This window comes from Myotis nattereri (genome assembly GCF_964212035.1).
Source record: "Myotis nattereri genome assembly, chromosome: 5".
Lineage (NCBI taxonomy): Eukaryota > Metazoa > Chordata > Mammalia > Chiroptera > Vespertilionidae > Myotis > Myotis nattereri.
This window is the reverse complement of record NC_138080.1, coordinates 90,271,052-90,295,347: the sequence shown is the minus strand read 5'-3', so window position 1 is coordinate 90,295,347 and position 24,296 is coordinate 90,271,052. Positions and strand designations below refer to the sequence as shown.

Sequence of the window (24,296 nt, the reverse complement as noted above, 5' to 3'; positions counted from 1 at the left end):
ACTCTTGCCTCCCCCCCTCTCTCCCCCCTGCTCTCAGGTGGCTGCTGAGATCTTGGTGAGTGCCGTGGTCTCCCCATGGGTTAAGGCCTGAGTGAAGTCTGATTGTGCCTGTGCTTCTGGGTGGGGCTGAGAGGGCAGAGTCAGGCGGTGATTTGGGGTTTGCCTCGCAGCTTCTCTCTCTCCTTTAAGATCCCCTCTGGATAACACATGGGCCAAGGCAAGTGTTTCCCTGACTTTACCCACTCGTTTCCCACATGATTTGTGCTACATCTCCTGAGTTGTGAATATTTCCTTTAAATAGACTCTTTTTTTAAACCTGAAATCAGTTATTTTTAAAGGGAAACTTTGAATCAATGCAAATAGAGCTGTAGCTGGCTAGATCATTGTGGAAGCATAGATGTGGTGTGTTAAAGTCTGTGTGACATTCGGACACTCGGGAAACACTAGCTGTGCCACTTCTCCCTGCCGTGTGCACGACACGCTTCCCGCGTCTCCACGCCCAGTGCCTGTTCGCCCCTCCCCTGGGTCGCAGTCCTCGGCCCTGAGGCTCAGCCCTGTGTGTCCATCCCCAGGGATCCTGGGAACTGGTGGGGGTTGAGGAGGCCGAGGAAGGAAGAAGGGGCCAGTGTCAGTGTCCCTGGGGGGCTGGGTTAGCCCAGCTCCTAACTGCCCGCGGCCCAGGCAAAGACATGCAAGTGAGGGATAACCAAGGCCTTCCCATGTCTCCCTCCCCACTCCCTGCCCCCACGGTCCCTGCAGGAAATAGCAGACACGTCCAGCAGCGGAGACAAGACCTCCCTGGAAACGCGTTTCATGACGATCCTGTGTACACGCAGCTACCCGCACCTCCGGAGAGGTGAGCCTCACCCCTCCCCTTCCAGTCCGCAGGAAGACCCTACGTTTGTCGTTTGTCGACCACACCGGCTGGGCCGGACTGTCTGGATTTGAGTCTCCCACTTAGCCCTGGGGCCTTCAGCAAGTTAGCCAGCGTCTGTGTCTTAGCTCCCTTAGCTATACACTGGGATTTTAGCCCTACCACGCATGACTGCTGTGAGGATATGACAAATGTAATTCACAAGAAGCACTTAACACAGTGCTGGGCACATAGTAACTGCCTCAGCGTTATCATTAGGATTCCTTAGAGCAGTGGTTCTCAACCTTCTGGCCCTTGAAATACAGTTCCTCCTGTTGTGACCCAACCATAAATTATTTTCGTTGCTATTTCATAACTGTTGTGTTGCTACTGTTATGAATCGTAATGTAAATATCTGATATGCAGGATGGTCTTAGGCGACCGCTGTGAAAGGGTCATTCGACCGCCAAAGGGATCGCGACCCACAGGTTGAGAACCGCTGCCTTAGCGTAATCTCCGTCCCAACTTGACACAGGAGGATGGGAGGCCCAGAAACAGGGAGGGGTCCTCCAGGGTCCTTCAGTGAGTTCACGGTAGAGCTGTGACTGGGAGCCATGCTCATCTACTGCCCTGGCCCTGTTCCTAGAACTTGTCCAAGGCTCTGGGGCAGTGTCTGACTTGACACGGTTTGGCGCTGAGCCCAAAGCAGCCTGAGGTCAGAAATTCCTCCCTCAATGATGGTGCACTAGGCACAGCCATACCTGCTGCCCCTTTCCACAGCCTGTGGGCGGAGCTGGGTGCCATGGAGGGGTGATCTTCCCCCCTCCTTCTGAGCTGAAGCTCACCTCCCCTCTGGGGCTTCTCTTGGGGCCAGTCTTCCAGGAGTTCATCAAGATGACCAACTATGACGTGGAGCACGTCATCAAGAAGGAGATGTCTGGGGATGTCAAGGACGCGTTTGTGGCCATTGGTAACTGGCGGGGACCAAGGGAAGGGGCTCGAGGTCCAGGGCAGGGACTGGGGGCGTTGGGCACATGGGCAGATTCCTGAACACGTGGCTGTGGCAGCTGCCTAAGTGACTGGTACCGGAAAATCAACACTGCCGCTCACTGGCTCCCTCGTCCTGCCTGTGTGATGGATCGGTGGGCAGCAGGAGGGCTGTTCCAGGCTGCAGGGCAGGATGAGGAAACAGCTCTCCCTGCAGGAGACACCAGGAGGGCAATAGCGGGCTGGGTAGGGGCGCAATGTGTGCAGGACTCCGGTGTACACACACACACACACACACACACACACACACGCACGCACGCATGCGCACACACACGCACGCACACACACACACGCACACACCCATACTGCACGCGCACCTAGATCTCTTTGGTTACTCTCTTCCATGATTTGAGTCCTTTTTAAATTTTACTTTTTTTATGTTTCAATTACAGTTTACTTGCGGTGTTTCGTATTGGTTTCAGGGGTCCAGCATAGTGTTCTGAACTTTAACATAGAACAGTAACATGCTTTCCACAGTGTTTCCCGGTATTCCCAGCACCCACCTGGCACCATACCTAGTCATTACCACATTACTGACTGTCTTCCCTGTGCTGTACTTAACATCCCGTGACTGTTTGTAACCACCAATTTGCACTTCTTTTTTTTTTTTTTTAATTTGTACTTAATCCACTCACCTCTGTTACCCACAACCTGATTGGAGTCCTTGACTTTGAAAACGTCTTTCCTATTCTGGATCTCATTTCTCCTTGTGTAGAAATGGGTGAATGGATATGAGCACAGGCTGAACTTGTGTTTGTTAGCATTAATGAGAAGTAGTATATTTTTTATGACTATAAATTGCATTGCATCGAAGCTCGTGTTTTTTTGTTTGTTTTTTAATCTCACCTGGAGATACCGGTGGAAGATTTCACATAATTGCCATCAATTATGAGGCACACCGATTTAGAGATGTTAACATTTTAGAGATGTTTGGAATAGATGAAATAGAGATATTGTTGTTATTTAGCATTCAATGGGCCTTTACCCCCTGGCAATACCTAGGGGGCAGTATAGCATAGTGAATCTAGGTCGAATCCTTGCTCTGCCACCTTGGGGAAGTCACAAAAACCCTGTGCCTCAGTTTCCTCCTCTGTAAAGTGGAGAGAATAACGGTATCCAGCCCATAAAGTGGTTTATGTAAAATTTAAATGAGTTAATTATGCGTAGAGTGAGAACACTGCCTCCTGGCACATAGAACGCACTGGAGAAGTGTTAGCTGTTATTGTGATTTCCTGCCGGGGCCTGTGTGGAATTAGTCGCACACAGCTTTTGTTGACTCCTCTTGAGGTACTGTTACAGCTTATTTTACCAAGTGGGACCTTTAGGTTCAGAGAAGTTACGTGTCAGTGGTGGAGGCAGGACTCCAACCAGAGGCTGCCTGAGCCAGAGGTCATGCTTGCACTCACCAGAACAACTGGTCTTTGGGCACTTTCACATCTTGTTCTCCTCATGATTCTCCCTCTTTCCTCTCTCCTCCCACCTGGAACGAGCCTTCGTGCACACGCGTGTGCACATACACGCACACACACACTGACCACTCCACCTCACTCCTCCGTGGCAGGGCCAGGGTCCTCTGAGGCAGGTGAGCAGGCTTCAGGTTTCAGGGTTGGTTGCTGAGGATGTAAGTTTCTGCCCAGTTTGCTCCTTAACCAGATGGACTGAGTCCTGGGCCTGGAGTGAGGGTGGGCTTCTTGGAGGAGGTGACACAACTGGGGATGTGCATGTCAGGTACAGCCTTGCAGGATGGGGCGGGGTTGCGGGGATAAAGTAGTGGAGGGCAGATGGGAAGCTCCATACCAGGAGGACAGAGGCACAAGGAAATTCATAGTGTGTTCCGAGAACGGGGGAACAAGAGCGATGAGACAGCAAAGGGAGGTAGGAGCTCTGACTTTTAGCCAAGGAGCTTGGGATCAGTGTGGAAGGTGGTAAGGAACTACATACAGAGCTTGGAAGCTCGGGGTAAAATGGGACCTTTCCCACGGGTTCCTGAGCCTGTCCCAGGGAGGGTGCAGGACTGACCCTGTGTGACTGTGGTCTTGGGGTGCACAGCTCCACCCTCTTGCCCCCTGCCCTCCTCATAGAAATACTTTTATCCAGAGTCATTCTGGCTCTCTGGGACTGGTGTCTGAGACACCCCCGTGTGTGCTCTGGAGCCTTGAAATCCCTCAGCAGCCAAGGGCTTGAGAAAGGGCTGGATTGGTACAGGCAAACAGGCATTATCTGGGGACCAGGGGCTGCTGACCATCCTGATTCGTGCTAACACTAAGACTGCCCAGGCAAAGAGGGACGAGTTGGTTCCCCATCTCCAGAGTTGCAATGCCAGCACACCTGGGGTGGGGCATGTGAATTTGCATTTCCTCCACCTCCCCAGTGATGCTGTCCAGGACCATTGTCTGAGAGCTCTGCTCGAAATATTCCTTGAATCTGAGCCCCTAGGGTGGAGCCTAGCACCTGAGTTTTAAACAAGTTCTCTAGGGATTCCCATGCACTTAGAAGTTTGAGGCCCAGGGCCTGGGTTCATGAGGGTTTCTTCCCTTTGAGTCCCTCTGCTCTCCTTTGGTTAGCTACAAGCACCTCAGCAGGGAGTGAGTTGCAACCCAGTGAGAGCCAGAGGAGGTGGCATCAGGAAGGGGAGTGAGTGTGCAAGGCCCTGAGTATGACCCTGGGGTTGGCAATGACCGGGGGGGGGGGGAAGGGGGGGAGAAGAAAGCCCCATCCAGAGTCTGGGCATAGCTCCTCTGACCAAGTTCCCTGCATCCCCCTCCTCTTCCTGCAGTTCAAAGTGTCAAGAACAAGCCTCTCTTCTTCGCTGACAAACTTTACAAGTCCATGAAGGTAAGAAGACGTGTTCGTCCGTTCCTTCTGTTTCCAGCACGTCCGCCATCCCCCAGAGCTGCACTGTGACAGCTGGGTTCCCATTGGCTATTTGGCAGCATCTGCCCTGTGTCTGGCTCTAGGATCATAGTTCTCAGCCCGTCGGGGGAGGGTGGCCCTGCCCCCGGGAACATTGGCAGTGTTCTGACACATCTTGGGCATCACCGCTTGGGGAGTCACAGCTGCTTGCACCTGGTGGGTAGAGGACAGGGGTTGCCAACAGCTTACAGTGCACAGGAGAGATCCCATAGCAGAGAATGATCCGGCCCCAGGGGCCAAGGTTGAGAAACGTGCTCTGAGGACACAGTCTGCCCTCTCAGAGCTCACCTTCCAGCAGCTGACACAGTGCCTCCTATGAAATGATCACAAAAGGTAGCAAGTGCTCGGCTCTGGGTCTGGCCCTGGCTTCCCAAAAACCCAGGCCATCCTGGCCACGCTCTCAGCCCAGTAAGTAGAGTCTCAGCTGCTGACAGAGCCTGGGGAGGCTGCGTGGTGAGAGCGAGCTGAGAGCCCGATCAGCCTGCAGTCCCCAAACATGACACCATTTACGTGGAACTTACCATGTGCCGGCTCTGACTCCCAACATGAGCGAGCTCTCAGGGGGCAAAGTGGGCCCCAGCTGCCCACACAGTCCCTGCACTGTGCCTGCTCCTTGAGCCCTGTGTTCCAGAGCTGCTGTAACAAGTGACCACAAATTGAGGGACCACAGAACTTACTCTCTCATGTTCTAGAGGCTGGAAGGGCAAAGGGAAGGTGTTGGCAGGATTGGTTCCTCTGGAGGCTTCGAGGGAGAAACTTGCTGGTGTCTCTAGCTTTTGTGGTTGCTGGGAATCCTGGTGTTTCTTGGCTTGTGGATGAATCCCTCTAGTCTCTGCCTTTAGCTGCATCTGGTGTGCCCATGTCCATACATCCTCTTTTTTTCCTTTTAAATATATTTGTATTGATTTTAGAGAGGAAGGGAGCTGGAGAGAGAGATAGAAACATCAATGATGAGAGAGAATCATTGGTTGGCTGCTTCCTGCATGCCCCCTACTGGGGATCGAGCCCAAAACCTGGGCGTGTACCCAGACGGGGAATCAAACTATGATCTTCTGGTTCATAGGTCAATGCTCAACCACTGAGCCGCACCAGCCGGGCCATCCTTTTCTTATAAGGACACCAGTCACTGGATCGAGGGCCACCCTAATACAGTAGGACCTCAACTAATTACATGGGCAAAGACCCTATTTCCAAATTAGTCTCATTGTAAGGTTCCAGGTGGACGTGAATTTTGGGGGTACACTCTTTAACTCAGACAAGCCAGTTTTGCCTGTCTGGTCAGCCCTAGGCCCAGGGGAATTAGGGTCAGGACTGTTTGTGGCAGACAGAGGCAGGAAAAGGGAGAGAGGCAGATAGACATCCTCTAGTCCTTGCCTGACTTGGCCTTGTTTCTTCTCCTGCCCTGTGTCTCCCTCATGCTCGGCTCTACCAGGGTGCCGGCACGGATGAGAAGACCCTCACCAGGATCATGGTCTCCCGGAGTGAGATCGACCTACTCAACATCCGGCGGGAGTTCATTGAGAAATATGACAAGTCTCTCAACGAAGTCATTGAGGTGAGGAGTGGGGCTAGAGGTAAGTGGGGAAGGGGGTGAGAGTCAGATCCCTGAACATATAAGATTCGAAGTCCTTTTTATTCCCATACTCTTTTTCTCAATGACTTACCTCTGAGGACAGCCAGGATGTTGCTAAATGAAAGACCTGCCTCATTGTTTATACCAAAATAAATTCCAGATGGTTCAAAGGTTTATAATTAAAGATTGCCAGATAAAACAAGGGCCTTTCTTTTTTGCTTTTTAAAAATTGTTACTGAACTAGTATAATTTACATACCATAAAATGCACCTGTTTGAGGGTATAATTTTAAAAATATTAGTAAATGCAATGAGTTGTACAAGCATGGCCACAATCCAGTTTAAAACATTTCCATCACCTGCTATGGTACTTGTACCTGTTTACCTATTTCCACCCCCAGCCCTGGCAACCATCAAGCGACTTCCTGTCTCTGCAGAGCTGCCTTTTCTGGGTATTTCCTATCAATGGAATCAAGTAATATGTGGTTCTTTTGTGTCCGACTCTTTTCACTATGGAGCCCATTTTCTTGTCTTTGAGACTGACCAGGATCTTAGTTTGATGCTGTACTTGGTTGACAAGACTGTGGGAAATCTCACAGGCAGCTTCACACAGACTTGGTGGCACGTCTTCAAAGGGGAGTTTGGAGAATTTAAAATTCAAGACATTTACGTTTTGGGCTTGGTATTTGTGTGTAAGAATTTGTTTTACAGACATAGCCATACCTATTCCCAAAGGCACGTAAAGGAATGTCTATGCCAGTATTGTTTATAGTCACAGGAGTGGAAGCCCTCCATACAGGACTGCTTAAATACCTGATGTGTATCCCTGGGGTAGAATACGATACAGGCGTGAAAAAAGCATGAGGAGACTCTATGTGTTGGTTTGAGATCTTCTCTTAATTCAAAAAAGTCTAGTCCAGATAGTGCGGCTGTTGCATATCTGTTTCTCTGTAGGAAAGGGATGTCATAGACACACATTTGTAGATGCACAGACTGCATGGAACGTGGGCAGCTAGGAGGGACATCGAGATCATCAGGATTGTTTTCACTTACTCGGCTCTCCCTCTGCCTCTGCCAGGGTGACACCTCCGGAGACTTCATGAAGGCCTTGCTGGCTATCTGTGGGGGCCAGGACTAGGGCGCTGGCTTTGACGGGCACCTGGGCCGAGACACAGTCATCAGCACCAGCCACCGTGACCAAGCCTGATTCTCCAGCTTCAGAGACTACGGGAGGGGCAGGGTGGGGGGAAGGGGGCACGGGTGGGCTCTTGTCGTCAGCTGGGGTTTAGGAAAGGCTCCCACTCCTAGGGGCCACGGAAGGCCCAGCTTGGTCACTCCTCACATCTGATTGGCTGAAGAACAGTAGCCCTAGATTCTATCCATCTCTATTCCCCACCTTCCTCCTCCACCCTTCTGTCCCTGCCACAGCCCCTGCCCTGGCTTGGGCGTTGTCAAATCCAAAAAGATACTGAGCCTCTGTCTATGAAATGAGTGCCGTGTGTGTTTTGAATGGTGGGGCCTGGCGGCAGGGTGGGAGGGAGGAGTAAAGGTCTTCAGCTCCCATCTCCGTCCAGGTGGTTGTGCTGGAGCACTGAACCAGGAGTCCAGATACCTGGGTTCAATTTTGCATCGGCCACATACTTTCTTTCTGACCTTGGGCTCATCTGTTTCCCCTCTCCATTCGCTGTTTTCTCGTCTACAAAATGAGAGGGTTGGGCAAAGAGATCTTGGCTTTTCTTCTAGCATTGACAGTCTAGGATGTGCCTCCAGATCATTCTCTTTATACTTCTTTCTTTGAATAAAAAGACACACATAAATACGTTCCCAGTAAGGACCTGCATATTTGACCTTGAACCTGCAGCCTAGATTGTCCTCATTGGAGCCTGCCCAGGAGTGAGCTCTAGCTTTATACTCTCTCCTGGGGATCCCAAAGGAGAGTCTGAGCTCTGGGTCTTGGGCCCCCTCTCCCCCTGCTGCTTGGACGTACGTTTGTCTGCGTGTTCTTCATCCATTACAACCAAACCCAAACTTCCTCTTTTGAACTCTTCAAGGGCACCAGATGTGATCGTGATCTGGGGAGGCCCGTGGAAAGTTTCCACTTTGTGAAGATCACTGATAAGCAGTAGAATCAACTGCAATTGCTCTGTCTCCCTTCCCCCAGCTCTGCTTCTACCCTGAGACTTGGATCTAACGTTGTCCAGTGACATGGCATGACAGTGCCTGTTGGCTGGAGGGCTCTGCTCCCTGTCCTGGCCGTCCTGGGAGTTCATTGTGTCTATAATTTAGCTGCTGTGCAAGGACCGTGGGTATTGGGGGACTGGCTGGGCCTGGTCTTGTCCCTCCCTCAATGTGTGACTTTGGACTAGCCAGTGCCCTCACTGGGCCTCCGTTTCTGTATTTGTACATTGAGGGGTTGGACCCAACAGTATTGAAGAGCCCTCTCTTCATCTCTGACAAAATGAGTCTGAAAGTAAGACAATTTACCTTGTGTCTTCTCCACTTCCTGTCTTCCACCCCATGGTGAGCCCAAACCCCATGAGAGTCAGCTGAGTTTTGGGGGGTATTTGCCCAACTTAATTTAACTGTTACCAAGAAATAACAAAATGGTGAAGAGCTGTGGAGTCAGACCTTTAACATTAACTGTCTGTGAGCATGTCATCTCTGAGTCTCAGTTTTCTTATTTGTAAAACACGGCCCCCAATTCTGCTTATCTCGCACTCTGTGTGGGGCGTGGGGTGAAAGAGGTGATGCGTGGAGTGGGGTCTTTTATGGCACCACCTGCCCTGAGCCAGGCCCCATTGTAGGAACTGAGAGGTGGAGCCCAAGATGTTTTCTGAGCTTTGTTCTCAAGAAGTCAGCTGCAGATCACAGAGGCATCCAAAGCTAAACATGACATTGGCTTAAAAATATGTTCTGGTGGGAAAACAGGCTGGGAGTGGAAAGGAGAGAGCAATGGGACCTGAGGGAGTAGAAGTTGGGAGGCCCCATGAGGCTGAGGGAACACACAAGTGGAGAAACTAGGACTTGTAGAATTCCTAGAAATCAGGAATGAGGACAGCTCTGAGCCCTCGTGCTGGACAAAACACTGTTCTAATTTCCCAACATGCATTTTCCACTTAATTTTCTTTCAGTTGGGTAGATTGTATTCTAGGACTGGTCAATAGTAGAAGGAGGACCTTCAAGGTGGGTGGGGTAAGGTAGACCAGATTAGAAATGGGAGTTCACATCCAATTATGGAGACCTGTATGTCCAGGTTTTCTCTTATAACCCAGGGGGAGCCTTTCTTGGGAAGGGAAGGTGTGCATCTAGCCATGCACTTACGGAAAACATGGAGGGCCCTGGTCCATGTGGCTCAGTTGGTAGAGCATCATCCCATGCACCAAAAGGTTGCTAATTCTATTTCTGGTCAGGGCACATGCCTGGGATGCTTGATTCTCCGGTAGGGGTTGTGCAGGAGGAAACTGATCAGTGTTTCTCTCTAAAAATAAAATTTTTAAAATTAAAGATAAAAAAGGAAACATGAAGGGAGCATGGCCAGTTGGGAACCTAGTGCAACAATCCCACTAAGACCCAGGTGCCTGCAGAACAAACCACATTGTTTTCTTGGAGCTGTAGCAGAGGACAGAGGAGCCACTATTGTGAATCCAAGGTACTTCATTCATTCATTCATTCATTCATTCATTCATGCAGCGTATACTTACCGAGCGCCTCCTATGTGCCATGCTATGTGCTCGATGCTAAAGATGTAAAAAGTTAGACCCAGTTGGTCCTAATCATTACGACCTTCCATTTGAGTGTTCCACCCACCTCCCTTCAAAACACCTGTATCAACTGATAACAGACTGGAGATCGCTTCTGTGGCCAGAGTTCAAGGGAGAGAAGTGGGGACTAAATTAAAACTAAAAGGAAAGAGAAAGCAGAAGCCCAAACCGCACTGTCTCAAAGTGGGAGAAGAGGACGATGGCGGTGAATGTTCTGAATGTGGAAGGGGCCTCAGAAATTCTCACCTCCCTCTCAGTTGCAGCAACTGTCACTTCCACAGAGAGGAAGCAATGGGCTCGGGTTACAGCAATTTAGCAGCAGACAGAGCTGGGACCCTGCAGTCCTGGCCCAGCGTCAGTGCTTTTATAAACTCCCTGAACGTTCGTTCTCCCACTTCCTTCTTCCCCTCCGAGGGGAGGCTTCAACCAAGAGCCATCCTATTTATTTAATAAAACTTCTTTTTTTTTTTTTTTTGCCCTAACCGGTTTGGCTCAGTGGATAGAGTGTTGGCCTGCGGACCAAAAGCTCCCAGGTTCGATTCTGGTCAAGGGCATGTACCTTGGTTGTGGGCACATCCCCAGTAGGGAGTGTGCAGGAGGCAGCTGATCAATGTTTCTCTCTCATCGATGTTTCTAGCTCTCTATCCCTCTCCCTTCCTCTCTGTAAAAAATCAATAAAATAAATATTTTTTTAAAAAGCACTTTGTTTTTAACATCAATATGAGAGAGAGAAACATGACCGGGGTGGGGGATTGAGCCTGCCACCGAGGACCCTTCAGTCCACGGACCGATGCTCTAACCATTGAGCCGAACCAGCTAGGGCCAGACCCATCCTCTCTTGAGCTCCTCGCTGCTCCCCTGCTGCCTTGAGCCATGCATTTTCCCTTCAGGGCAAACCCTTTTCAGAAACTCTGGACTGGGATGTGCCAACCTTGGTCTCCAGGGTCACAGGAAATGCCTGAAGAAAGTGGCTGGTTGGGAGGGGTTGCCCTTTGAGTCCTAGCGCAGAGCAGCTGTTTGGGAATTGCCACTGTCACATTTCCTGCCATTGGAGAGCAGTGTGGGAAATACTGGCTCTTTAACCCGCATTCCCCCATCCCCATTCACTGTGCCAGAGAGAGTCCCTGCCAGAGGCATCTGGCGGGAGAGGCTTTTCCATAACCATTCCTTTGCAGTAGTGCGGGGGTGCGGGCGGGGGGGGGGTCACCCCATTTAATGAGGACACTGATGGTCCAAGTGGGGAAGCAGATTGCCTGAAGGTTGTCTGAGCGGGAACCGGCCTTAGTGGTCATCCAAAGCAGCCCTCCCATTTCATAAGTTTGGAAATTGTGGCCCAGAGAGTAGGACTGTGGCCCTGGCTGAGTAAGGGCTAGATCTGGGGCCAGCACCTGCCCTGCTCTCTCTGCTGACATATCCTCTTCCTCTTCCTCCTCATGCGGAAGCCAGACTGAGCTGACAGACAATAGGAGGGAGAAGTGTCAAGTTGCCCAACCCAAATTTCAGAACCCAGAAGCGGTAAATCGGCGCTCCAACAGTCCTCTCCACTCCCCGCAGACCTCAGGTTTCCCAACGCAGACTTCCCCGCTTTGCGTTTGGAGTTAGGCAAGTGGGAAATTCTGGTTGAATAACAGCCCTCTGCTCAGTGGTTAGATCTACAGAGGCAGGCAGGCGGCCTCAAATCCCAGCATACCGCTCAGACATAGATAAGTCACTTGACCTTTCCATGTCTTGATTTCCTCATCTCTGAAAAGGGAATGACAAAGGTTTCTAACTCACAGGGTTGTGAAGACCAAACCACACTGTCCAAGATACAGTAAGGACTCAGCTCTTTGTTATTAGTAAATGGACTAGATTCCAGCCCATGGCGGAGAACGGGGTTGGGGAGAGTCTCTTCCAACAGTCTCTGAGGACTACTGAGTCCCTACACTGCCACTAACCCTCAGCCAAGTGGAGAAATATTTTTAGAAACATTCAACCAAGCTCATGGTAGCAAGTGGTACCAAGTGCAGAGGCCACAGATTAACCACAGAGAAGCTGAGAGCGGCCCCCTGGAAAGAGGCATGTCCAGGCACCTTGAAAGATGTGTAGATATGCTTCCAACAATGAAAGATATTAAAGGTGGGAGGGAGAGGCAACAGCTGGAATAAGGGCACAGACGTGGAGGCAAGGGGAAGGGGCCCCTGGACCTTGGGCCCCACACCCAGTGTGCGAACACCATCTGGAAGTTCACAGAGTCCAGGCAAGAGTGTGGACTTCACCCGAAGGTGCTAGGGACGAGACTGGTCTGATTAGAGAGGCCCTTTAGAAAGACGTGTCTGTGGAGAGATGGGCCCAGTGCCTGGGAGACCACTGGACAGGCTTGTAGTCATTCCCCAGATGTGGAGGCAGAAGGGTCTGAGCCAGAGTGGAGGAAGCAGAGATGGAGAAAAGGAAAACGAACACACGGGGCAGCAAGAAACCAAGGGAGCCCTAGCCGGTTTGGCTCAGTAGATAGGGTGTCGGCCTATGGACTGAAGGGTCCCGGGTTCGATTCTGGTCAAGGGCATGTACCTGGGTTGCGGGCACATCCCCAGTAGCGGGTGTGCAGTAGGCAGCTGATCGATGTTTCTCTCTCATCGATGTTTCTAACTCTATCTCTCTCCCTTACTCTCTGTGAAAAATCAATTAAAAAAAAAAAAAAAAAGAAAGAAAAAGAAATCAAGGGAACTGCCCAACTGGTTTTGGGGAATGAGAGAGGGAGGCAGCGGTGAAACCAGGAGTCATTACCTGGGAACCCAGAGGCAGGAAATGCTTTTAGAGGCAGGATGTGAGGCCCAGGCCCCAGGTGCAGGCCACCCCACTGCCCTTTCAGCTAAGTGAGGATGGAGGAAGCCCTCAATCAGAGCCATGTAGGAATGAGCCCTCCCCCCAGGCCCAGCTGTTGTAGCAGTTTCCAGAACATACATTTCCTTCTGTGGGAGGGTCTCGCCTCTTCCTCCCGCTGCCACCATCTGCCTATTGTGCCACCAGCTGCAGTCAGAACCCTCTAGTGCTACCCCATTGAGATGGCCTTGACCTGGATGGAGACAGCGATGGGCAGGGATGGGAGGGCCTGCACATAGAGATCCTACGCCAGTGCTGGCCCAGCGATTCCCATTCCCACTGTCCCATGTACTTGGCATCCACTCACAGCCTGTAATGACTACTTATCAGACACACGGGATTCCAAATCACTGCCAGGCATACCCACAGGGACACGCTGTGCACGCCGGAATCAGAGGCACACGTTGGTGGCCACATAGAGAAAAATGAAACGATTAGGTCCACAAATACACGGCTGGTAACAATCAGACTGATCTGTGGTCCATATATGTATTACTGACCACACAGGAAACAGCTCACACAAGTACCCACACGTGCTTTTTCACACACTCACTCTTCTTGGCACACAGCCTCGTGTGCAGCGCACAGCTCCAGAAATCAGCAGCCCGCTGTTCTTGTGTATGTTCTGCGATGGGCAGATAAACAGATGTGGGGCCTAACTGCCCTGCCAAGACTCTAGTCCTATTGCCCCCCTGCTCTGGGGAGGCAAGGCCAGCTCTCTGGAGAGCTAGGCAGTGATGGGGTCAGCCTTGGAAGGGAACAGGATCTGGGGGAAGGCTTTTGGGGGTAGTGAGGCTCAAGGTGAGTGACATGAAAGAGGCAGAAGAGAGATTTTTCCTTCAAAAACATCATTCCCATTCTCTTCCCTTATCTAGGGATGTTCTGGGAGCTGGTGGTGAAAGGGTTAACGGTGCCAGCTGCCATACCCCCTAGCGTTCTGAGCTCTGAGATTCACCCAAAGCGAGAGGCAGGGTCACTACCTCCGCAGGCGACCTGGCCCCAGGATAAAACTCCCCAGTGAGCAAGATGGAAACCTAAAATGAAACTTTGTCAGACTTCTCGGACTCAAGCATCATTACTGTCACCCTTGTCAGTGGCAGCAGCGGCAGCACCAACTCCATCCTCACGGATGCCGCTTCCTGGTCTCTCTTTGGGGTTGGAATGTACTGCATTTTCTTGGGCAAATGTACCCTCCCCTCACTGACTCCCGGCCAACTTTCCTCCTTGGCAGGGTGTCTCAGGGACAAAATGAGATCACACAGAGGGAGCCTGGCATAGTGTGGGTGCCCTGGGAGGGGCAGACCCCATGCCTTCCCTGCTTCCTGCCTCTCCCCTCTCCCGTTCTGGGGTCCAGGTTACTTGGAGTGCCATATTTGCATAGACATGAGACCTCGCCCCAGGGAAATTCCCCCTGGTGACCAGGCTTCCTTTCTGAGGTCAGGCCACATCATCAGACGGCTCCTTCCTCTCTAGCGCGCCCCAGCCTCCCGCTGGCTCTGGCCCCAGTTATCTGGCAGGTGTCTACCCAGGCACAGATTTAGTCCCAGGCTTTGACCTTGGGTGCTGTCCAAGAGAATGGGAGTACGGGCGGTGGGCGGGGGACCTGGAGCTACAACAGACGTGGTGGATACTTGAGGAATAGAGGAAAGGGAGGAGACAGGAAGTGGTTGGGAAGCCTGGACTGTGATGCTAGCTCATCCACAACTCCCTGCCTGCCCCTGGGCACGTGCCCCCCTATCCCTGGGCCTCAGTTTCCTCTCCTATCCAGCCGGGGGGGAGGGGGCGGGGGGGGGTGGTTTAAGATCACCTCTAAGCTTTGTTCCAGACTTGATGGGCCAAGAAGCCACTTCCTTCAGCAGAACAATCTTGCAACATTTGTCCTTGGAGCATTTTCCTTTGACAAAAATCTTGCAACACACTGCCCGGTGTTTGTTTCCTTGGAAAGCACAATTTTGCAAAATGCATCCCCGAATCCCATTTTTCAGATGCCGACATAGTTATATGTATCTGCTCTCCTCATCGTGACTTGGTCTGAATTTTAATTTTTCTTTTCACCTCCGTCATGTATAATGTTCTAAAATCTGTCGTCCTTATGGTCTCTGACCCTGGTGCTGAGAAAGCACCTTCCCTGACACACAAAAAAAGGGGAAGAGGTGGGGAGAGACCACAGAGCCCCAAGAAACTGTGAGGTCCTGGGGCCACCTGCATCAGAACTGTTAGAATGGCCCCTTTGAGAGCGGTCGTCCCAACTTTGAACCAACTGGGAAGCTTTTAAAATTGCAAACCCAGGCCACACCCTCTGAGATCCTGCTGTAATTAGTCTGGGGTGGGACCTGGGCATCTGTGTTTTCACAGGGCTCACCAGATGATTCTAATGTGCAGCCAGGACTGAGAACCGCTGATGGAAGGACCCACCCGAGACCAGATAGATCAGATGATTCCGATGGACACTAGAGTTGACGAACCTCTGACCTATGTTATTCTTTGCAAAGTTATCCTAACGGGTACCCCTTCTGGGCACATGCCCAGGGTTGTAGATGGGCACAGAGCACTGACCCCCTTTCACAGATGAGGAAAGTGTGGAACAGAGAGAGGAAACGACTTGCTGAGGTCACACGGGGAGTTCAGGAATGGCAGTGGGCCTGGCACCGAGTGGATGTTCACAGACTCAAAGCGCTTTTGCAAAAATCATGGACTGGATGCTTGGGGGACCCCGAGAAGCACTAGCCTACTGGTACCTCCTGAGGGTTCATGACACCGAGGTCTCTTTGGCTGCCTGTCTACAAGCAGATACTTGTCACTTTGGAGTTGGAAGGCCTAGCTTAAGGACTTGGCTTTCTCAAACTCTAAGTACTAAGGTCACCCCTGGGAGGTTATTAAAAATGCTGCCTCCAGTCCTCCCTCCACCCGAGAGTCTGAATTCTTAGGTTTACAGTGGGACCTGGATCTGCCCAGACTCCTGGGCTAGGTCCTAAGAGCATGAGGAGTCCCCATCCTGGGGAGCTTTCAATAGAATTTGTGAGTCAGGAAACCCAGGCGCTCAAATCCATTCCTTCACTAAATAAATACTGATTGACTGACTATTATGAGACTGGCCTGGTGCTGTCCCCACACATTAACAAGGTGGAAGAGGTGGAGCTGAATAATTAAGCATCAAAGGCGTGGGCCTGGGAGAGGTTCCCATGTACACCCACATCTCACCCATCCTTCGCGGTCCAGCACCGAGGACTCCTCTCCAGGTGAGCTCTGGAGACATTACCTGAGTTTGTACTCCGGCTGTGCCACTTGTTAGCCGTTGGCCTAAACCACCATGAGCCTCAGCTTCCTCATCTGCAGAGTAGCAGTACCAGTCTCCGAGGGCTCCAATGAGGAATGCATGCCATCATTCATTAAGAACAGTGAGGGCTTTGTCTGGTGGATGTTAACCCCAAATGTTACCGATTATTTCCTGACCATCTTAGCCTTCCCCGATTTCTCCTCCTTCTGAACTTTGGGACTTCTGTGCCGAGTCAGAATGGAAGGTCCCTTAGTGATGATCTAGTCTGACTCCTTTCTTTACCTCACAGAAGGGGAAATTCAGAGAGGGGGAAGGACTTGCCCCGGACCACACAGCAGAACCAGGACTCAGTCCAAGGGCCTCTTCTTCCTTGATGTCTATCGCATGAGCCGAACAGAAGAGGCAATTTCAGGGAATTCATAGCTGGAAGAAAGAAGAGGTGAGAGAGGTGTGAGAAGCTAATTGCCCTCAGCATCTTGGCAGGGAAAGAAACCCAGTGCTAATCTTCCCCTAGATGTGCAAGCCAAGTATTCCTGACTGGAGATTCCAGTTCAGGGGTGGGGTGGAGGTGGGGGACGGTAGGTGGGGGGGTGCGATCCAGCTCCTTCAGCCGCCTTAGTACTTTCAGGTCCCCCTGCCATTTAAGACTCCATGAGCAGGAACCCGTCTCAGTGGGGCTTCATGAACTGACGAGGACTCACAGATTATTGTGGCCTCGGGAGAGAAAACATCGCGTTTGGAGGGAATGTAGCGATCCAGAAATATTAGGACTGAATGATACATTCTACTGAAGAGGGATCTAAAACTCCATTTCCTCCAGTTAGGGACATTTGTCAGTTTCACGGAAGGCTCTGGCGGACCCTGGGGGCTGATCCCAGGTTACCAGGAGATTTCATAAAGGGAGCCGGGACGAGATCTCTCTCCCTGATGCTGAGTCCTGCCACCAGCCCAGATGCCTGCTTCTGAGCTGTGAGGGAGGCCCTTCAGTTTGGTATCAGGGGGCAGAGAGAAGAGCATCTGACAGCATGAGTGTGGGAAGGTGTGTTTACTCCCAGCAGAGAAAAGGGTCTATGTGGAGAGAAGGTTGCAACCATCCTGTGCGCCTGGTCTAACTCAAGGACTGGTGCGTCTAGTCCTATAGAGCTTCCTATGGTGACGGGAGTGTCTGCCCATTCTGGTACGCTAGCCACTTGTGTGGCTACCTAACATTTATTATTTTTTAAAATATATTTTTATTGACTTCAGAGAGGAAAGGAGAGGGAGAGAGAAATAGAAACATCAATGATGAGAGAGAATCATTGATCGGCTGCCTCCTGCATGCCCCACACTGGGATCAAGCTTGCAACACGGTATTGTGCCCTGCCTGGGACTCGAACTGTGACCTCTTGGTTCATAGGTCGACGCTCAACCACTGAGCCACACCTGCCGGGCGGCTATTGCACATTTTAAAAGTGTCACTGTCACCGAGGGACTGAATGTGGTGTGTGACCGAGCACTGGACTAGGAGCCAGGAAGTCCCTCCATGTACTCACTTGGACAGTCACTTCCCTTGCCTGTCCCTCACTTCCTCATCTGTAAAGTGAGGCCATTGAGCCAGGAGGTGTCTCTAGCATTCCCGTGGAATCCCAGTGTGAAGGGCACAGAGCAGTTGAGGATTGGATTCCATGAACTCTCCCCCTCCTCCCTCCTATCCCCCACTTCACCCCCCTGCCCTACCCCCAGGAATGAATGTGGCCCCTGTGACTGGCCTGCCTATTTCCCCAGGCCCTACCTATGTTACTTCTCCTTGCCTGTTTCAAACTCCATGCTCCATTCAGAGCGACCGATTTTAAGTTCCCCGAATGTCGTCTTCTCTTTGCACAGTCTCTTCCTTTTGCTGAGAACACGCTTCCTGATGCTCTCGCTTGGTTACTTTCAGGTCTCAGCTAAGGCGTCACTTCCTCCAGGAGGACTTCCCAGATCCCCAAATTCTGACCAGCTGCTCCCTTGTCCAAGCTCTGCAGCTCCCTGTATTTCTCCTGCCAAAACACATCTCTACCACGCTTTACTGTCACTGCCTATGAATTTGCCTACAGCCCCCGCAGCAATGCTGTCCGATAGAACTCTTGGCAATGATAGAAATGTTCTGCACATGTGCAGCTAATGTGATGGCCACATGTGGCCACTGAGCACTTGAAATGTGGCTGGTGCTGAGGAACTGAATTCCTGATTGTAACGAATTTATATTCAAATAGCCACGAGTGGCCAATGGCTACTGTTCTGGACAGGCAGCCACCAAATCTGTGAGTAGGCAGGAGCTGGCTTGTCCACCCCTGTATCCTCAGTGGTCTGTAAGCCTGTGAGTGGTCTTGAAGAAACTGTAAGAATGAAGAAACTCTGTACTGGGGCTGATCGAGAGAGAGGCCAGCTCATCCACACGGCCCCCTCCCATCCCTTCTCCAGGCGTCAGCAGATAATGAACTGAGAACTTATGTTTGTAAAGCAGTTGATAGTTTACAAAGAATGTCTGCAATCCATCGTTTTACTTATCATCACAGGAGGCAGCCAAAGCAGGACTCACTGTCCCCATTTTCCAGCAGGGATCACTGAGACACCGGATGGGGAAGCAAGGCTCCGGAGCACCTGCGCTGGTTCGCTGGTTCGTGCAGAGCTGGCTGCTCGGGGTGGGGCGGTCTCTAAGACCCCCCTCGACATCTGAATGAGGTCTGGCACAGAGGGGAGTAAGCTCTTCCTGCCCAGAGGAGAATCCACCAGACTAAGTGGAAACAGATGGGGTAGGACTGGGGGCAGGAGGATGTGGGCTGGACATCTGGTGATTTCCTCAGGGTCCTGAGCACTGGAATCCCCCATGTTAGGCAAAGGAGGAAATAGAGGTCCTTGGGAGAGCCCTGGGGCGAGGTGGGGTGAGCAGACCAGGTGGCCCCTGCCTGCCCTGCGCCAGTCCTCAGACCAGCCCCGGAATCCGCAGGCTCCAGCTCTTCCCCTGAGCCGTCTCCTGGAATTCACAGCTAGCGACAGCCAGTCTGGGCAGTGACAGGTGGGGACTGATAGAGAAGGGCCCTGTGCTCTGCCAGGGGTGGGAAGGGGCCTCCGCTGAGCCTTGTGTGGCTGCCTGGCTCCTCCATCTCGGGGAATTCCCCTCCTGCTAAAAGTCAGCCCAGCCCAGCCCAGCCCAGCCCTCCTTCCTGCAGAAGCACAGTGAGCGGAGCAGCCTTCACAGGGCCGGCAGCCCCCGCCACACACACCCTGTCTCCTCCTGCCCTTCTCCAGGTGAGTGACCCAGCCTGGGGGCGGCGAGCCAGGCAGGACAGGGAAAGGGCTCACTGCACCAGGGTGCTGGGCCCACCAAGCCCTCCCACCTCTGGGCCAAGAGTCACCAGCCTCCCACTTTCCTGCCTGCTGGGGTCGCTGCTCCAGGCCCAGGTCCCTCTTCCCCCACTTAGGGCTTGGGCTCTGGGCCTCTCTATGTCCCTGCCCGCCCGCCCAGCAGGCCCTGCCGTTCTCTTCTTGCTTCTCTCCCTCCTTTTATTTCCTTTTCCTGCCCTCCTCTTCTTGCCCGCTTCCTCAGCCAGTTTTTTCTCTCTAGTCGCTACTAGTTTTTCCAAAGAGAAGGAAAAGAAAGGTCTATTTTTATCTTATTCTTCCCCCAAGAAAAGGGAGTAGGTTCCCTAGTGTGAACATGGATGTTTGTGTGTGTGTGTGACGACGTGTGTCTTCGTTGGTGAGCATGTATGTGTCCAATCTACTGAGGTGTATATGTGTATGACCCTGTGAGCAAAAGTGTGTTTATGTATGTCTGTGTGTGAGGGCAGTGTGTAGCTTTGTGTGAGTGTGTGTGTGTGTAGGTTTGTGTGATTGTGTCTGGGTATTGTGTATCTGTATGTGTGAGGGAAGTGTGTGTGTGTGTGAGTGTGTGTGTTTTGGTATTATGTGAGTGTGTGTGTGTGTGTGTGTGTGTGTCTGTGTGTGAGGGGTGTGTAGGTGTGTGTGTGAGTGTTTGGGTGTTATGAGTGTGTGTGAGGGGAGTGTGTAGGGGTGTGTGTGTGGGTATTATGTGTGTGTGTGTGTGTCTGTGTCTGTGTCTGTGTGTGAGGGATGTGTAGGTGTGTGTGTGTCTGTGTGAGGGGTGTGTAGGTGTGTGTGTGTGTCTCTGTGTGTGAGGGGTGTGTAGGTGTGTGTGTGTTTGGGTATTATGTGTATGTGTGTGTGTGTGTGTGTGTGTGTGTGTGAGGGTGTGTGTGTGTTGGGAACTTTGTGATCTAAAGACTGGAAGGCTGGGACCCTATGGAGCACTCCCCCACCTGCTTCCCTCCCAGGGCGGCTGGGCCTTTCTGGGGTTGAACCTTTAACAGAGCCCAAAGCACCAAGAGGGGGTGAAGGGCTGGCAGCGGCGGCGATGCGGCCTCCTCTTTGATCACAAACAGTCCAGATTTTCCAAAGCTGGTCAGAGGCCCAGCCCAGGGAAGTCCCTGGCGAGGAGTGGCAAGCAGTGGAGGCCAAGTCACTGCAGTGGCTTCTGGCTGGGAGAAGCAGGAGGGGCCGGGCAGAGCGAGCATGAGAGGACAGGGGTGAGGCTGAGGGAGGATTGATTACTCTCAGGGCCCTGTCAGGGCTTCCCAGGATTAGAAATCGCTCTGGTTCCCATGGGTCTGCCTCCCTCGGGGGCTGGGCTGGGCCTGGCCTACCGCTTCCCACTTCTGGGAGGATGACAGGGGGCAAGCTTGGATCTAAACCCGAATCCGATCGGCACCCTGACCTGGAGACAGGGAGGCCAGAGGGAGAGGAGCTGGAACAGGGGAGGCCTGGCTCTTAGGAACTAGGAGAGGGGACTGATGAGGTCACGAAGGCCAGCATGTCCCTAGTGTCATTTTACCTCCCCTCTCTCTAGTGGTGCCCTAGAAACCCCAGGTCCAGGGACTTAGGGGAAATAGTTGGGGTGGAGAAAGAGGAAAACAGGAGAGCGCTTCCAGGCCTGGCAGTTCTGAGAACACACTCTGTGAGGTCTGGGGCAAGTTCCTCCAGGCTCTAGGCCAGCTGTGGGCAAACTATGGCCCGTGGGCCATTTGAAATGAATAAAACTAAAAAAAAAAAAAGACCGTACCCTTTTATGTAATGATGTTTACTTTGAATTTATATTAGTTCACACAAACACTCCATCCATGCTTTTGTTCCGGCCCTCCGGTCCAGTTTAAGAACCCATTGTGGCCCTCGAGTCAAAAAGTTTGCCCACCCCTGCTCTAGGCCGTGGGGACCCTATAGGATTGATTGTAATTATTGTTGCTGCCTTTCACTGATGCCAGACCCTGTGGTATTTCACTTGCTCCACCCTGTGTGTTGGGCACTGTTCTAACCTTCATGCTGTGGATGAGGAAACAGGCAGAGAACAATCAGGAGGAGTACTTGCTGAGGCAGGGCTGTCCTCTAGGCCCAGGTCTGTCTGACTCCCTAATTCTCTCAGGCTCTGCTTCTTGGAGGAAGGGCAATTGTGGGTACAGTACATGGTTTAATTCACATCAGGGTGCCGAGTGAATGTGCAAAGCGAACGCTGTCTTACTGTCATTGTGTCTGTGCCCTCATTCAGTTATGGTATTTGGGAGTAGACAGAATTAAAGACTGATTTACTTCTTACCAAGAAACATGATAACCTAGTACAACTTCAGTCAACAGAAATGTGCTTGACACCCATTTCTCATTTAACTATCGCTGACATCTCTCTTGTGTACACACACACCCAATACCAGAAAGCACCTAGAATCCAGAGAGGGTTTTACATCCCGGGGTGGCCTCAGGCTAAGGACACGTGGATCTAAGGAAGGGACCCAGAGCCAGGATTGTTCTTTTCTTTGGTCCGTAGCTGCTGGCCCTGAGTTTCACTGACCGCCCCCAGCCAAGGCCCCGGCTCACTAATGCACACAATGGAATGATACACGTGCTTGTTTGAAAGCTCCATTTCCCATCGGTGGAGGGTGTGGATATAACACTGATCTGGAAGCAGGAGATGGGTTCCAGTCCCAAGTTACTAATCACGAACTTGTGAGATCTCCAGCACATCCCTGCTTCTCTGGTCCTCGGTGGTTCATCCCTACAAGTAAAAGTCTGGGTTTGATCCTTTCTAACAGCTCTTTAAAAGGTCTGGCATTTTGAGTTCTATGTCTTGCTAGCTGGCAAGACTCCATAACACAATGCTTAGGAGTGTTTCGACTTTAAGAGCCTGGATCTTCCTGCTCCAGTTACCTGTTGCTGTATATGACCTCGTCCAAGTCATTTAACAGCTCCAAGCCCCAGTTTCATCTGAGAAATGGGGATGATAATAGTCCTGACTTCAGAGCGTGGCTGGGAGACACAGTATGTGAAAGTGCAGGCCTAGCACACAGCAAATACTCCACAAATGTTACCTTTTAATGTTTTTAATATGCAGCCTTCACTCTTCTTTAGGCACTTGATTTAGAGTTCAATCAGTTATGGGAGGGTTTGGGGGTATGAACTTTTTGGTTAGAAGTACAAGATTTTTTGAAATTTATTTTTGATTGTTGACAGTATTACAGATGCCCCCCATTACCCCGTCCACTTGAGCCCCATATATGTTCTTTGGTTAATCTCTTTCTGTCCCCACCACCCCCTCTCCCCTCTGAGATCTGTCAGTCTGCTCCATGTTTCCATGCCTCTGGACCTATTTTGTTCGTCAGTTTATTTTGTTCATTAGATTCCACATTTAAATGAGATCATGTGATATTTGTCTTTCTCTGACTGGCTTATTTCACTTAGCATAATAATCTCCAGGTCCATCCATGCTATTGCAAAGGGTAAGAGATCCTTCTTTTTTACAGCTGCATAATATTCCATGATGGAAATGTCCCACTTCTTTATTTATCCACTCATCTACAGATGGACCCTTGGGCTGTTTCCAGATCTTAGCCATTGTAAACAATGCTGCTATGAACATAGGAATGCATATAATCTTTCTGGTTGGTGTTTCGGGATTCTTAGATATATTCCCAGAAGTGGGATTGCTGGGTCAAATGACAGTTCCATTTTCAATTTTTTGAGGCAACTCCATACTGTTTTCCATATTGGCTGCACCACCCTGCATTCCCACCAGCAGTGTACTAGGGTTCCCTTTTCTCTACATCCTCACCAGCACTTGTCATTTGTTGATTTGTTGATGGTAGCCATTGTTGAGGTGATTAAAACCTCACTGTAGTTTTAATTTGCATCTCTCTGCTGATTAGTGATGTTGAGCATTTTTTTCATGTCTGTTGGCCAATCTGTATGTCCTCTCTGGAGAAGTGTCTATTTAAGTCCTTTGTCCATTTTTAAAAATTGGATTGTTTGTGTTCCTGGTGTTAAGTTCTATAAGTTCTTTATGTATTTTGGAAATCAACGCCTTATCAGATGTATCATTGGCAAATATGTTCTCCCACACATGGGTTATTTTCATTTTGATGAGGGTTTCTTGTGCTGTGCAGCTTTTCAGTTTGATGTAGTCCCATTTAATTATTTTTTCCTTTGTTTCTCTTGCCATAGATGTATCAGTGAAAATACTGCTATGTGAGATGTCTGAGATTTTACTGCCTATGTTTTCTTTAGAATTTTTATGGTTTGCAACTTACATTTGTCTTTTATCCATTTTGAATTTATTCTTGTGTGTGGTGTAAGTTGGTGGTCCAGTTCCTTTTTTTTTTTTCATGTACCCATCCAATTTCCCAACACCATTTATTTTATTTTTTAAAAATGTTTTAATATTTCATTATTGAAATTTTCAAACATGGATAAATATAGAGAGAATAGTATAAAGCAGAGCTATTCTAAGTGCTGTTTATTTATTTCTTAAAATATATTTTTATTGATTTCAGAGAGGAAGGGAGGGGGAGAGAGAGAAACATCAATGATGAGAGAAAATCATTGATTGGCTGCCTCCTGCACGCCACACAATGGGGATTGAGCCTGGAACCTGGGCATGTGCCCTGACCAGGAATCAAACCGTGACCTCCTGGTTCATAGGTCAGTGTTC

The 24,296-nt window shown here is 50.7% G+C and overlaps 2 protein-coding genes across 5 annotated transcripts in view; both read left to right on the top strand.

Annotated features, from left to right (window-relative positions):
• ANXA6 (annexin A6) overlaps positions 1–9,000 on the top strand; it is a 51,209-nt gene extending 42,209 nt beyond the window's left edge. For both annotated transcript variants that reach the window (XM_081091052.1, XM_081091053.1), the window contains exons 21-26: positions 38–55; positions 760–856; positions 1,728–1,823; positions 4,677–4,735; positions 6,246–6,368; positions 7,464–9,000. In XM_081091052.1, the coding sequence (XP_080947178.1) occupies positions 38–55; positions 760–856; positions 1,728–1,823; positions 4,677–4,735; positions 6,246–6,368; positions 7,464–7,523 (453 nt within the window). In that variant the 3' untranslated portion in view covers positions 7,524–9,000. The remainder of the gene's footprint in view (positions 1–37; positions 56–759; positions 857–1,727; positions 1,824–4,676; positions 4,736–6,245; positions 6,369–7,463) is intronic.
• Positions 9,001–19,182: 10,182 nt separating this feature from the next.
• The window catches only part of TNIP1 (TNFAIP3 interacting protein 1), a 51,730-nt gene continuing 46,616 nt past the window's right edge, over positions 19,183–24,296 (top strand). For 2 of the 3 annotated variants that reach the window (XM_081091048.1, XM_081091046.1), the window contains exon 1: positions 19,183–19,555. The gene's annotated coding sequence lies outside the window, so the exon portion shown is untranslated. The remainder of the gene's footprint in view (positions 19,556–24,296) is intronic. The other variant, XM_081091050.1, reaches the window with a different exon arrangement.